We start from the raw sequence: 14,579 nt of genomic DNA, 5'->3' as shown, positions 1-14,579 counted from the left end.
GTGAATAGGAACTCCGGGCTGCCAATAAATTAGTTGTAAGTAAATTATATGTAATTAAATTATATTTTAATAACAATTTAAATCAATCTGTATTCATTTGTAACTATAAGATCCCAACATTCCTGCTCCCGAGCTACGGATAAATATATTCAAAGGATACACAACTCCTCCCTGAATATCTTATATTTAACTGGTCTTCCCCGACCACGTTACAGTTCCATCATCGAGCTCTATATCATGCGTATTGCAATTAACGGATTTAATAATTTTACCTTTTTGCCATTTATTGTATTTATTCCTATAGCCTCTAGCCAAAAAAATATCACCTGTAATAAATTATACGGTCCTATTACCACCATTGTTTACTTGTAATTTTTGTCGTTTGATAACCATTTCACTTGTATTCGGCATTAATGCGTCAAATTATAAGCATGTTGATTGACCTAACAATAACCTAACGTTGACCAAGGTAATTGTGGTTACGATGTATTTAAAGAAATTTATTTAATTGGGATTGCGCAGTCGAGCGTTTTTCAAAGAAATTATTTATTGTTTTGACTGCGATTCCCACAACCGTTTGATTTTGGGTGATATGGTACGCCTGTCATGTGTCTTATGCCTTTTTTTTTTTTTTGTGTGGTATCGAGAACCAGAGAGGGGACCGCGTTAGCATTACTTCCCCTCTGGCCCACTTCCCCTCTGGCCCACCACTTCCCCTCTGGCCCAATGTGTCATATGCCTAGATTTTTGCAATATGCTCGAAACCCAAGACCTGCGAAACATTTTGCGCCGTCTGATGTAATTTATTTTGAAATGCCAAATCGTGCTATAGTTTCTGAGAATTTTTGAATAACAATATGTGCTGTCATAGAATTTACTGGAAATACTTCTAACCATTTTGTGGTTGCGTCAACAATGACAAAAAAATATTTATTTTGAAATTGTCCAAGAAAATCCTAATGCACTCTAGTCCATGGTTTTTCTGGCCTTTTCCACTTTGATAATATAATAGATTTGGTGGGTTTTTTTTTTACCTAACATTAAGACATTTGTCGAAATTTTGCTTAATATTTTTAATTTCTTTATCCATTCCTGGCCACCAAAAGTATTATCTCACTAAACTTTTCATACTGGAAGAGAACCAATATGACTTGAATGAAGTTCGCTTAATATATTATTTCGAAATTTAGCTGGTATAATAACACGATAACCGATAGGTTCCACTGAAATTTAATACGCCTTAAGTTCTGAATGGTTGGAAAAATCACTATTCTATCCTCCTGTTTTGACTGCGTTGAATACTTTGGCGAGAATTGTGTCTCTACTTGTTTCAATTTTTATTTTAGACCAGTCTAATGTGAAGATTGTTGTGGGTGATTGTTCGTGTCTAATACATTTTTCATTATGATTTTCGATTTTTGATTTTAAACTTTTCATTCGTGATAAAAAATCAGCTGTATTATCTTCAGATTTCACATATTTTATGTCGAAATCGAATGATGATAAAACATTGTAACCGATTAGTGGGATACCATTCTTGTCAACAAAAATATGTATTAGCGGATTATGGTTGGTTTCTAATAGAAAATGCCACCATATAAATAGTCATACAATTTCGTGACCCCGTTTATAATTGTCAAGGCTTCTTTTTCAATTTGTGGGAATTTATACTATGAATCAGATAGAAGCCCTGGTGCATAGACTTCTGGTTTTTCTGTACGATCTGGATGTACATGCGAGAGTACCGCGCCTAGAGCATAGGACGATGAAACTACTACGAGTTTAATTGGAATATTATGGTCATAAATCATAATGTGCTAACGCGGGTTTCGAAATTAAAATTTATTTAACTTTGTTGAATGTTTGGTAACATTCTGATGTCCAATTCCATTCAGTGCCGTTACGTAAAAGCATGTACAATGGCTTTAAAATATTTGCAGCATTTGGAATAAATTTTATATAATATGAAACTAAATCCTAAAAATGTTTTTAGCAATGCTTTATTTTCTGGGACTATGGCATTCTTAATAACATCTGTGTTTTTTGTTGGTGTGTAAACCATGTTCATCTAATTTGTGGTATAAATATTAAATTGACTTTTGTGTACATTTGTATTTGTAATTTGTATTTTTCCTTTGTCTAAACTAGCATTGTGTTCTGTGATACGGAACCCGCAACAATAATGTCATTTTGGAATATACCAATGCCCTCAAGACCTGCTGTAGAAGTTTCCATAGCTTTTTGGAACTCCCATACCGACAATTTTATTCCAAAAGGGTTACGGATCTAGCTAAATAAACCTTTATGTGTATATTAATAGTGGTATATTTACAATTAGACTCTTTAATAACCATTTGTTTTTATGCGCCTTTTAAGTCTATTTTAGAAAAATATTTTTAAACACCAATATTTGCATATAGATGTTCTATTTTTGGAAGAGGGTATTCGGTCCCTTCTAATACCGGATTAATTGTTATTTTAAAATCACCGCAAATTCTAACCGTGCCGTCCGGTTTTAATATTGGTACTATTGGAGTTGCCCATTCACTGTTGTCGATGGGAACTAAAATATTGCTTTTAACTAAAAGATCAATTTCGGTTTCAACTTTTCCTTTTAATCCTAAATGTTAGGTAAGGTTAGACCTAGGTTTGTAAAATTTAGGTACCGCCCCAGGTTTGATATTTAGGGAAATTTCGTATTTGTTAAAAGTACTGCATTCATCTTCAAACACGTTGATCAATTTTTTTATAATATTATCGACACTTCATATTATATCTAATAATACTAATATCTAGTATATATAAATTGGTATATCATAAGTAACTGTTTCATCATCATCATCGTCATTATATAAAAATGAATTTTGTGTTTTGTTATTTTTCATTTCTTTCTTACCCTTTTTACATACAGTTGACAAATGACCCTTTTCACCGCAATTGTTGCATTCGTAGTCCTTGTATCTGCAGTCTTTTTGAAAGTAATTGGAACAGCCACAAATCCCGCTTTTGATTTTTAATTCCTTATATGTGTTAGAACCCTGCTTGGCTTTATTATGTAAATTATTTTTCTTCTGGTACTTGAAGTCTGCGGATTCTTTTTATTTCCAGCCACTTTTGTCATTTATTACAGCTTTTTTAGCTGTCACAATTTCAATTAGATTTGAATATGTAACTCCAACTTTTGAGGCATCTTCTTCTAACAGACGTTCTTGAATTGGTCCTGAACCCATACTAAAGACGAATGTGTCTCGAATAACCGTTGTTAGTTCTGACGAAAAACTACATTTTGTAGCAAGATTTTTTACACTTGCACCACTACGTGCTTGATAAAATGTATACTTAGCAGTGAAGTACGATAGTATTGACTTAAAATATTTGTTCAAACTTTTCATTAGTTTTATACTCAACATTGTTAGGCTTGCTAGGAACACATTGACTAAAAATGACTTTGTAGATTTCTTCACAGACGAATGATAATAATATTGATTTTTTTAAAATATTGTTTTCCATCGCATTTGCCAAAAAAAAATTGTTAATTTTGACTCAAAAATTGCAATATCCATATTTGTTTCAAAAGTTCCAGATGACCCAATAACTTGATTGAAGTTCATCATGGGTTCTATTTTAGGAGTCGCCATTTTGTTTTAGTATGATTACAATACTTGAAACTTCTGATGCACTTGTGATTACGATTACATTATTATTTTCTTCGTCGACAATTTTTTAAGTATTATTAATAAACATAATAACATAAATGTGTTTTATTGATCTTTATTATTAACAGCATAAATCTAAATGGTGTACATTATAATTCTACCAGATAATAATCGATCAGTGGCGGTTTTGATAAGCCATCAAGGGGGGCTATTTTTAATTTTTAGGCCTCTCCCCACCATAATTAAAGCAATTCAAGCATTTAGTGTAATTTTAATTAAGAAAAAGACATGCAAAAAATATCCAAGGGGGGTGAGCACCCCCTTCGCCCCCCTTAAAACCGCCACTGTAATCGTTGGACAGTACCAACCGATCGTAATATGATACTACTGATTATAGTTAATATAAATACTATACGTGTAATATAAAGTAATATAAAAGCTGAATATGCAACAATATGTATTTTTTTTTACTTTGGAAACATAGTAGGTATTTCGCAGTACTTTCCATTATGAATTACAAATATAAGAACTATATTAACTTGTAAATTACATCTGATCAGAATCTGCAGGGTGATATGATTAGCTAAACATATAATATATTTATACAGAATAATTAATTAATCAATGTTCAGCACTCACCCCTCTTTTCTATAATATAATATTTTTAAATTGTTGAGATTTGTTAGTTGTACTTTTTAAGGAGTGTCCTTTGGAGATAACATTTTAATACAAATCTCCTAAACGATAAGAGGCTTAGAAAATATGGGTTCCATAGAAATTCCATAATTTTAGAAATCTATATTAATCCATCAATATTTATAATTTGTAAAATTGGATCAATTATTACTATTAATTGTGGATCAAATATAACATACTTTATATTTTTGTAAGACTATTTTTATAGAGACTTTAATCCTTAAGAATTAATATTTTAATAACTAAGAATCTATTCGTTCAAATTTTGAATTAGGTAGGGAGCATCGGGCATAGTTTTACACGGGGCATAGTATTACGGTAAAAAATGCATTTAAAAAAACCGTTCTGTTTACCGTTTACCGTTCAGTAAAAAAAGTTTTAAAACACATTTTTAAAAATTTTTACTTAGTATATATTTCTAACCCAAAACTAAATTATTGTAGTGTCGTAGTGATAATAAACTGTATACGGTATTTCTATATAGTATGTACTTCATAGAAGTTTTTCGTTTCTAATAAAAAGAACAATTGTTAATAATTTAAAGTAAGAATTATTTTACTGCTCCTGATGTTTGTAAGATATAAAAATACCAAAAGTATATCGTAAAGTCTATACTCCTCATCTCTAAATGTATTATATACTCGAATATGTCAATAAAAAAAAAAGGCTTTACGTTTAACTCATTAGACTTCGTGATTTTATACATATTGTTTATTAGATCTGTTTTGTTATTAATTTATGCTGCCCCAAATGTAGCAAAGTGATCCGAGACATTTATTTAGATAACTCCTACCTCTATTTTAAAATTCAAATAATCATCATTTTTTAGAAAAATGTGATCTATACAAGAGTGTTTACAGCTCAACAAAGTTCTTGTATAAACATTTATACTTGATTTAAATCCTTATCCCGATGTAAACAAATTTTTTTATTGGAATAAGATATTTTAAATTTAATAAAAAATGTGTACGATTTAGATCATTCTAAATGATATAAACCCAAATTTACTTTACATATTTTTACATATTTAGTAAATAAGTACATATTTTAGTAATTATTGATTTTTTCATAAATTTTCGACGACTAGACATTATCTGCATCATCTAAATTACAAGATTAGTAATTTTTGACGACCACCAAATAGTATACGTTATCCAAATGGCATTTACATATTGATTTCTGGGACTCGGCGTGCCACTTAAAAGATTTGAACTAGTTCAGTTATTGTCGATATTGGCAATGCCGGACTATAGGACACATAGGCGCCGCCAAGAATTTTATCAGGGAATTAAGTATACACTGATTTCTAAATAATGCTTGTATACGTAATAATAATAATAATAGTAATAACAACAATAATAATTAGTAATAATAATAGTTTAATACGTAAAAATATTTTTTCAAGTTGTATAACGATACAAAGTTATTTTGGTTTTTTTTCAACGGCTACAATGTAACGCAGCCTAGTGGCACGATTTTACAATTTTAAATTCCAATGAAGAATTTGGAAAAAAATCTTTATATTATTTAAATTATATATTTATATTGTTTACCTTTATTATTTAAAAAATAAGTATTATAATACATAATATAAATAATATTTATAGACAATTATGTAAAATAAGTATAATAATAATTAATAGAAATAATGTAGGTAATTATGCAAAATAAAAGAGTTTCAATACCATGCAATTTTTTAAATTTAATTTAATTTTTATTTTTTTTTTTGGAGAGGCTAATTTTTTTTTTAAAGCCACCTCCTTGCACCCCCTCGTGGGGCCCATGTATGTGCATATAAAATATAGTAGTGGTACGTACATACCTACTGGACAATCGTTTTTTTAGTAGTATTTGTAGTCGCATTTACAACGTAATCCCGTGAACGTCTAGTTTTTAATTTTTAAAATGCCGAAAGTTGTGAAATCAAAATCGAAGTTTTATTTAAAAGTTTCCTAACGAGAAATTTTAAAGTGATGGAAAAATCTTATTCTGTTCATGCTGTGAAAAACAGTATCAATAAATCATCGTTTTTCAGTTAGGTACTCAACATATAATATCTATATCTAAGCACCAACAAAATAGAGATAATAAAAAAAAAATTATAAAAAAATTTCTTGAATTCAAAGCCATCTACGTCTTCCAATAATTTGTCTGCTTGTAATACCAATTTGCGTCGCATGTTAATTCAAGCAGATATTCCAATATTCAAACTAAAAAATCAAGAATTCACAGATTTTGTGGAGAAATATAAAGGGGAACAAATTCCAGATGAAAGTACCATCCTAAAGAATTATGATAATATAATTTACAAGGAAACATTCAAATCAATTAGACAGTTTACCTAATCATCGGTAAACTATGTTCTGAGCCATTTAATTCAAATCGTGTGAGAATACTAGAGTATTTTCCAGCCAAACCAATTTTTCATTTGCAAACCTTCAACAAAATGTTGTTTTTCATTACTTTGTCAGGATTAAGGGCGATTGTAAACTCGGCCTGAGGAAAAAAATTGTTTAAAAGGTCTATTGTAAACTAGGCCCGTGTTTTTTTCAGGTAAAAATTATTTAGGTGTAAACTCGGGCCGGATAAAATGTTTTTATATAATTTTCTTATAATATTTTTAAGAACCATTTAGCATTACCCACGAGGACACCACGAGGAGGCGATTCTCATTATCCTCCAAAAATTATTTTTATTTTCGTATTATTATTCATAGTATGAAAATTGTTATATAACTGTAAAATGTATTTATGTAAATTCGTAATTGTAAAAAGTGTAAAAATATAATGTATAAATCTATTTTTTTTAAGTAAAAAGCCATGTGTTTAACGTATTCACTTACTAATATTTATTTATTTTTATATTTTGTAAGTGTTCTTTCTAAGAGTTCTCTTTTTTTTAGTTTTCGTATTCTGAAATTGGAATGGTGCATCTAGGCTGTTGATTTTAATGTACGTTTCTGTTTGTATTTCTATTAATTTCGCAATGACGGAATACATATTGGGATGAATAGAATTGAAACTAGAATTAAAATGCGCATGAAACGATTCACATGCATTAGTTATTAAACACGTATCAACTGATGCACAGGCCCACAAATCAGATGGAAACATAGCATCTTCTCCTATGTATGTATTTTAAATATATAACGTGTGGTACTTATTATATTTTGTCGGTAAATATCATCGGGCCGAGATTACAACCGACCTTTTTTATTACCTAAAATTTTCGGGTCAAGTTTGCAACAAAAAAGGTAATCGCTTTTTCGATATCTACATTTTTAATTGTTTTTGTTACATTTTTTGATAAAAATGTTTACATATTAATGTACATATTTTTATTTGTTTATTACAATAAAATCAGTTTCCTACTTATAAATTAACTCATTATTATTATTCATTCGTACAATGCTTATATTCATATAAAATATAATTATAAAATATAAATTTGCATAATGATCCGTAATAAATATAGTATCAATATTGGTCAAAAATTCACCGATATCAATTATGATCTAAATTTTATGTACACAGAATATAACTATCATTGCATTATAATTATGTTTGTTACTAAAAGTTTGTACTCTACACTTAAGTGAATTTTTACAAATACCATTATTCCTTCATTTGGGTTTTTATTAAATGTTGAAAAATATAGTTCGTAACCAGAAATCTTATAATTACAGTAATCTAAATTATGCCAAGTTACAGTTAATACTATACATCAGGAGTATTGTAGTGAGAATCGCTATTAAAAAACAAATAAATTAATCAAAATGAGCATTCATGCTCCTAATATTACAGCAAAAAACACTTAAATACATATTAGACATAAAATTATACTCATTCAGAAATTCAGAGAGAATTTCAAAATGTTTCGTTTTTTAATCATTTAACAAGCTAAAATTATTAATAATGATGGGGGAAAATAGATTTACAATTAATAAGAAAAGATTATATTAGTTTACAAAAGTTTAGATAAATCACATTCCTCTTGTATTATTTATTTATTTATTATATATATGCGATCAATCTTAAAAAGATTTTAATAACTGTTGTACATGTTCAAAGTAATTCTAACACAATTAATATTAATACAATGATTTTATTAATTCTAAAGTCTTAAATCTTAATAGTGTATTCCTTGTGTTTCTCGTAGTCGTAGTGAATGAGGAAATGAAAAAAATCTTATTAACTATAACAAAAGCTATTGAAAAAAAAATTATTACCTCTATTAGTGCTATTATTAGGCACTACGCATAGATCTACATTTCTAGTGTTTTTACCTAGTAAACGGGAATCAAGTTCTGATAATAACTTGGGATATTCAATTAGGTTGTTCATAATATCGTAAATAAACACGATGTCTGATAATTTACGTCTGATATTAGGTGAGTCAAGGCTCAAAAAGTTTTCAACAACATCAGCAGTATCTTTTGTTATACATTGGATACATAAGAAATTCTCTTAAGAAATTTATATTGAACAATGTCAAGTTCATTGCTATATTTTGAATAATTAGTTGACCAAATGAATGAACCGAATTCAATGTTAGATCATACTCATGGCATATATAATGTTTTTAGACAAATTAGTTTTTTGAACTCTTTTGTGTTCCTATTGATAAAACCTAGCATTTTATATGATTTATTTATAATTATTCTATGTTTCAACTTAAATAATAAATCATTTTCGAAGTAAACACCTGAATCCTTAATAGAGTTAACTCTATCAAGAGAATAGTTATTAGTTTGATAAAGATATATTATTGGATTCTTACTACGTGAAAAAGCTTTTCATTTGTTTTTATATAGAGGAAGAAGATTTAGTTCTTTACATTGATAAAATGTACTGAGGCCGATTTGTAAAACATTGGTATCATTAATATTTTAAAATCAAAGAATAATGTTGCATAATCAGCGAACCACAAAATATTAACTTTGGTTAGGTTCTATAAGGAATGATAATAGTCCTAGGTGAGAGCCTCGAGGAACACCTGAGGTCATCGGGTAATCGCCAGAAGAGCTTAACAATATTTTTACTGATTGCGTAAGCTTAAGTCTCGTACGAGTAAAGCATGCTCAGAGAAGTTCCCTCAAATTCGAATGCTTTTAGTTTATAATATAAGTAAATAATAGTGTATGATTTACTTAATTGAGAGATTTTTAAAAATCAATAAAAATGGTATCTACTTGATATCCCTTATCTAAGAGTTCTGTTATTAAGTTTTGAAATAATAATACATTTGTTTGTATATAGTGTTTTGGTTAGAAACTATGCTGATGGAGAGTTATATTTTTAGAGAGTAAATTAGATATTTTTTTAGTGATTATCGCTTCAAATTCCTTAGGTATAATTGATAGTTTGAAGATATGTCTATAGTTATTGACGTTATTTTTATCACCGGCTTTAGGGGTGATTGTAGAGTATGATTTTTTCCAAACATTTGGAAACGAGGAAAACAACCAGCTAGAGAGTGATGGATTGAATAAGTAGTGTTAAGGTTTGATAAGTACAGAGAGACATGATTTTGAAAATACTGGTGGTAAACCGACCAGTCCAGCTGCAGCTGTTGCACTTAAGGAGTGAAATGTTTCCAGTTTTTCTGTTTCAGAAATAACACACGAATTTCATTTAAGGTCAGAATAATATTTAATATACGATATTTCATGTTTACCACTAATGATTTTGCTGTCAGAACACACGAGGGAAAAATAGTTGGAAATATTCTCTATATTATTAGCAATAATGCCATCCAGCATAACTAAAGACGAAATACCTGATTTATTGGACTTAAGTGTTTTTGAAGATTTTTAATTAAAGTTGATATTGTTTTCAATTTTTATAGTTCAATTTGCCTGAACACAGTAAGATAAATGTTATCATTTCGTTTGTAAATCCGAAAATTTTAAATAATCTGAATAAACATTAGTTATTTTATATTTAGTATGAGCCTTCTTTTTTAATCTAGTAAGATTTCTGAACTCTTTATTATACCAAACGATTTCATGTGATTTATTATGATTAAATTTTAGTTTTATGACAAATAGATAAGAATATGGTTTAGAATTTTGTAAAATTTTGTGATAGCTACATCTAACTTTAAATTATTCAAATTGAAGAATAGATCGAGATTAGCCAGAAACCTAAGAATATCATTAAAATCAAAAACAACGGGGATCAGTAAGTTGGTCATAAAGTAACTTTGGGTGAATTAACTGGATAAAAAAATTCCAAAGGTGGGTGATACGTATCAAAATAGAGTGTGTGAACTACCGGGGACTATTGTATCTAAATAGGAATCAGAAAAAATTAAATCTATGGTGTTTTCATTTCAGTAGTTCAGAATATTACTTCACTCATTTAAACCTATATAATTTATGTAAGAATTAATTACAATATTTGTTTATGGGTTATTAATTGAATAATTGTAATTGTTCAGAGAGAAGCCGTGCAAATGAAAATCGTTGATTATAAGAATATTATCAATAGAATAATTAGCTGCGATGTTCTCGACAACCTCACAATGCTCTAAATAAGTATTTAACTGTGTTTTGAGATTTGGGAGGTATGTAAACACATCCAATTAATACATTGAGCTCATTATATTTTATCAACATAAAAACTTGTTCAATACCAGGAATATATTTTACTTTTATTCTTGTACAATTAAAGTTTCTTTTAATAGCCAATAATACACCCCCATCACAACTAAGATTAGGATTTATATCAGATCTAAATGCAGTACAATTATCAAGACCTAACTCAAGGTCATTTATATTAAAACATAACCAAGTTTTGGATAAAAATAATAAATCACAATTAATATTTAATATAGAACTAAAAAAATAATTAGAGTTTGGTTCACTTAGGCCACGTTAATTTTGGTAAATAACATTTAATTTTTAAAAAAATTGAGAATCAACTTGGTTTTTATAAGAAAGTGGTACAATTTTAGGTGTACCTTTGAAAAACTTAATGGTGAAACTTGATTCTCCATTTGAGTCGCTAGTAGCCATTTCATCACGAAGTTTTCTCATGAAATATCTTTGGTATGGGGTTCGATCAGATCAGTACTTATGTTGATTGAAGAAAGAGGAGCGAGTTTAGACAATTTTTGTTTATTTTTAGAATTTCATAAATTTCAGATGTGGATGAAAATGTTGTATATGACGTGATTTATCTTTTTGGCAGCGACCAAAGCGGAAAGCATTAAACTGTGTTATTTAAGAATCAACTAAAATAGCATATTTTATAAAATGATTCACTTGAGCAATGTTAAACACGATCCGATCGTTAGACCGGTTTAACTCGAATTAGACTGTATTAAGGAAAATCAAATTACGTATGCGATATTACTCTCATTAATTTAATTAATAATGAAAACATAACCACTATTATTCAATTGTTTAAATGAAGAGTTTTTCAAGTTTTCCACTTCAATCAGCAATTTCTTTATAAATGCTTGTTTAGTTCAGGTATTTCTTTCAAACCTTCATCACAGCCTTCAAAAAGAATTTTAGATTTCGATTTTTCAAAGAGAGGCCTTTTAATTCCATCACCGAGAGAGACAAACGTTTAGCATGCATTGATAAAAGACAACTATCACATTTAACAGGTATGTCTAAGTCTGCAAATTTAGATTTACAAATGTGATAATTTAATTCTTGAATCATAGTAAATAGACATATAACTTAAAAACCATCAATTGGATCACAAGACACGATACACGTCAGCATTGTGCAACAGTCGACACAGTAATTGTGTAAATATTATACAAGCTTAGGGTTTTCATTCTTTTTTATAAATACTTTGCATTTATTGAACCATACAAATCTAAGTACATTATCTTTTGAAAACATCCTAGCCTTGTATAATAAATTTCTATTAAACGTTGAAAGTTAATTATTTATATAGATTTTTTCTTGTCTCCAGTTATCACTCAAATTGTTCGCATTTAATTTACTTTCCTTCATAATTGCCGTAAATTTTTCATTATTTTCTAAAGAGTTTATCTCAGCTATAATTTGTTTAGGGTTATTAGATGTTTTCTATTACAAATGGAAGCCTTGACTACTGATAACATGACATTTAATTTGGATGCAATTTATTCTTTTCATTCCACACAGTTTTCATTGGCTATCCCTGGTACCCCAGTAATTTTCACATTATTAATTTTCATTCAAATAAATTAATTGTTTTCGACAACATTTTAACATCATTATTCCGCTTACAGTTATTTTCTTTTAAGATATAAATCTTCGCTTTTAATTTTTTAATATAATTTAAAACTTCAGACAGTTGTTTTCCAAACCCATCAAATTGACTTCTCATAAAATGTACAGATTCAGTAGTTTAGAAAGGCTTTCACTGGACCCAGTGTTAGTTTTATTTAGTTTCCGAAAATTGATTTCTCTCATGCTTGTACATGAAAAATTTATGTAAATATTGTTTAAAATTTGAACATCTAATATTGTAGCTTTAAAAAATCTCATGGTCACCGACTGAACACAGCATTTTTAAATTAAATAAACTTAATTTTTATAAGAGATAAGAAAATTATCACTTTCACTTTACACTGCACAACCGTAACTGTTATAAGGATGTATTCTGTAATATTCTATTAGAAAAAAAGAAATTACAAAACTTTTAATTTAACTTAAGTTATTATTTTCCTGAAGATTTATAACTTAATTTAGTTACTGAAATTTATATTTTAATATTAACTTAGGACAGGTATGTTTTATTTTATGATAACTCAAATTAAACAAGTTAATAAAATTGGTTAGGTAACCCAGTTTCGAAAACTTTACCTATAGTGTTTTACTTATATTGAACGACTCACAGATTATGAAAATGCGTTGGAAAGTTATATCGGATGGATTGATACACTTACCTGATGAACGGCCCAATTATCCAGCGGACGGCTGCCGATGCTATAGTAGGCGGTGATTAATGGCTCTTGGAATTTCGTATGAAACATTATTCCTAGTAGATAGTCTGATGTCTATAATATTAAGAACGAGTACAATTATTGAAGTTATTGCAGCGATTATTGGTCCTCGATATTGTAGGGCACTTGAATGGAGACTGTCGAATAATCTTTATAAACATAAATAAAAGATAAATCACCTTGTTATTGTACGATCGTTGCTATAGGTACGCACGCAAAAATGTATTTCAGACACAAGAAAAAATATTACCCATACTATATATTTTGTTAAGATATTTTATCTTCTATTTTGTCGATCCATGATTCTAAGTCCAGATGGGATCTACAGGTTTTCAAAAATGCATTAATTGGTTAATTTTCTTTCAGCTGTCACTGTATTGTTTTTTGTTTGTTTAATTTACAGGGATTTTTTTTCACAAGCATATAATAATATGGAGATTAAAACAGGACTAGGTACTATCTAAAAATGTGACAAAAAGTGTCTCGTTTAAAGTTTGTAGGGCTAAGAGGACATGATTCTCATAAGAGGGATATATAGGTATATAATATTATGGTCAACTATTGTGTGTTTAAAGACAAATATTTGTAATAATTAATATACTGTTTTGATATTTCCTTTCCAAAAGTATAAGCTTTTGAAGTCGAAAAGTGTTTCTATTCATTATTATTAAGGAAGGTGTGTAAGATGAGTGCGACATTCAGTAACAAGCGGATACACAGCTAAAAACTATACCGCAATCATACAAAAAAATATTTCAGTCAATAGCGGAAAATATGTGTGTAAAATTTTTTTTATATTCTTTTACTTTCTAATGAAAATTCCATTAGACAATTTATTTTAAGTCTCCATATGTGCAAATAGCTTCATTTTTTAAGTGTACTTTAGAACCCAATTTCATAAATGATTCATGATATATTAAGTAATAACTTGTGAATAAGAGGAATTAGCATAGGTGTAACTGGTTGGGGGGGGGGGGTCAAACCACACCAACAATAATTTTAGCCCCTCTGTCATAGTTCCTAGTCCCACCAACGGTACCTACATATTTAAACTTCAATTTTAAATATAGTACCAATATCTTGGAATAATATTTATTTTTTTTTTTTATAAAACTATATTATGAAATTACCTTGTGTAAAACGTAATACGCATCATGTCGTTTAGTTTTTACTACATAAATACTACTTAAAAGTTCACCAAGTTGTCAAAAAACTAAACACAAAAGTAGTCGTAAAAGACATACGATTATTCATAATTAATAAATGGCGATAACG

At 28.7% G+C, this 14,579-nt stretch overlaps 1 protein-coding gene across 1 annotated transcript in view; it reads right to left on the bottom strand.

Moving 5' to 3' along the window:
- The window catches only part of LOC111039829 (cilia- and flagella-associated protein 20-like), an 18,816-nt gene extending 5,482 nt beyond the window's left edge, over positions 1-13,334 (bottom strand). The window contains exon 1 of the mRNA XM_022323474.1: positions 13,248-13,334. Coding sequence (XP_022179166.1) covers positions 13,248-13,334 — 87 coding nt within the window. The remainder of the gene's footprint in view (positions 1-13,247) is intronic.
- Positions 13,335-14,579: the final 1,245 nt, after the last annotated feature.

The sequence above is a fragment of the Myzus persicae genome, unplaced genomic scaffold, assembly GCF_001856785.1.
Source record: "Myzus persicae strain clone G006 unplaced genomic scaffold, MPER_G0061.0, whole genome shotgun sequence".
Classification (NCBI taxonomy): domain Eukaryota; kingdom Metazoa; phylum Arthropoda; class Insecta; order Hemiptera; family Aphididae; genus Myzus; species Myzus persicae.
Note: the sequence above shows the minus strand (reverse complement) of the source record. Positions and strands in the feature narration are given on the sequence as shown.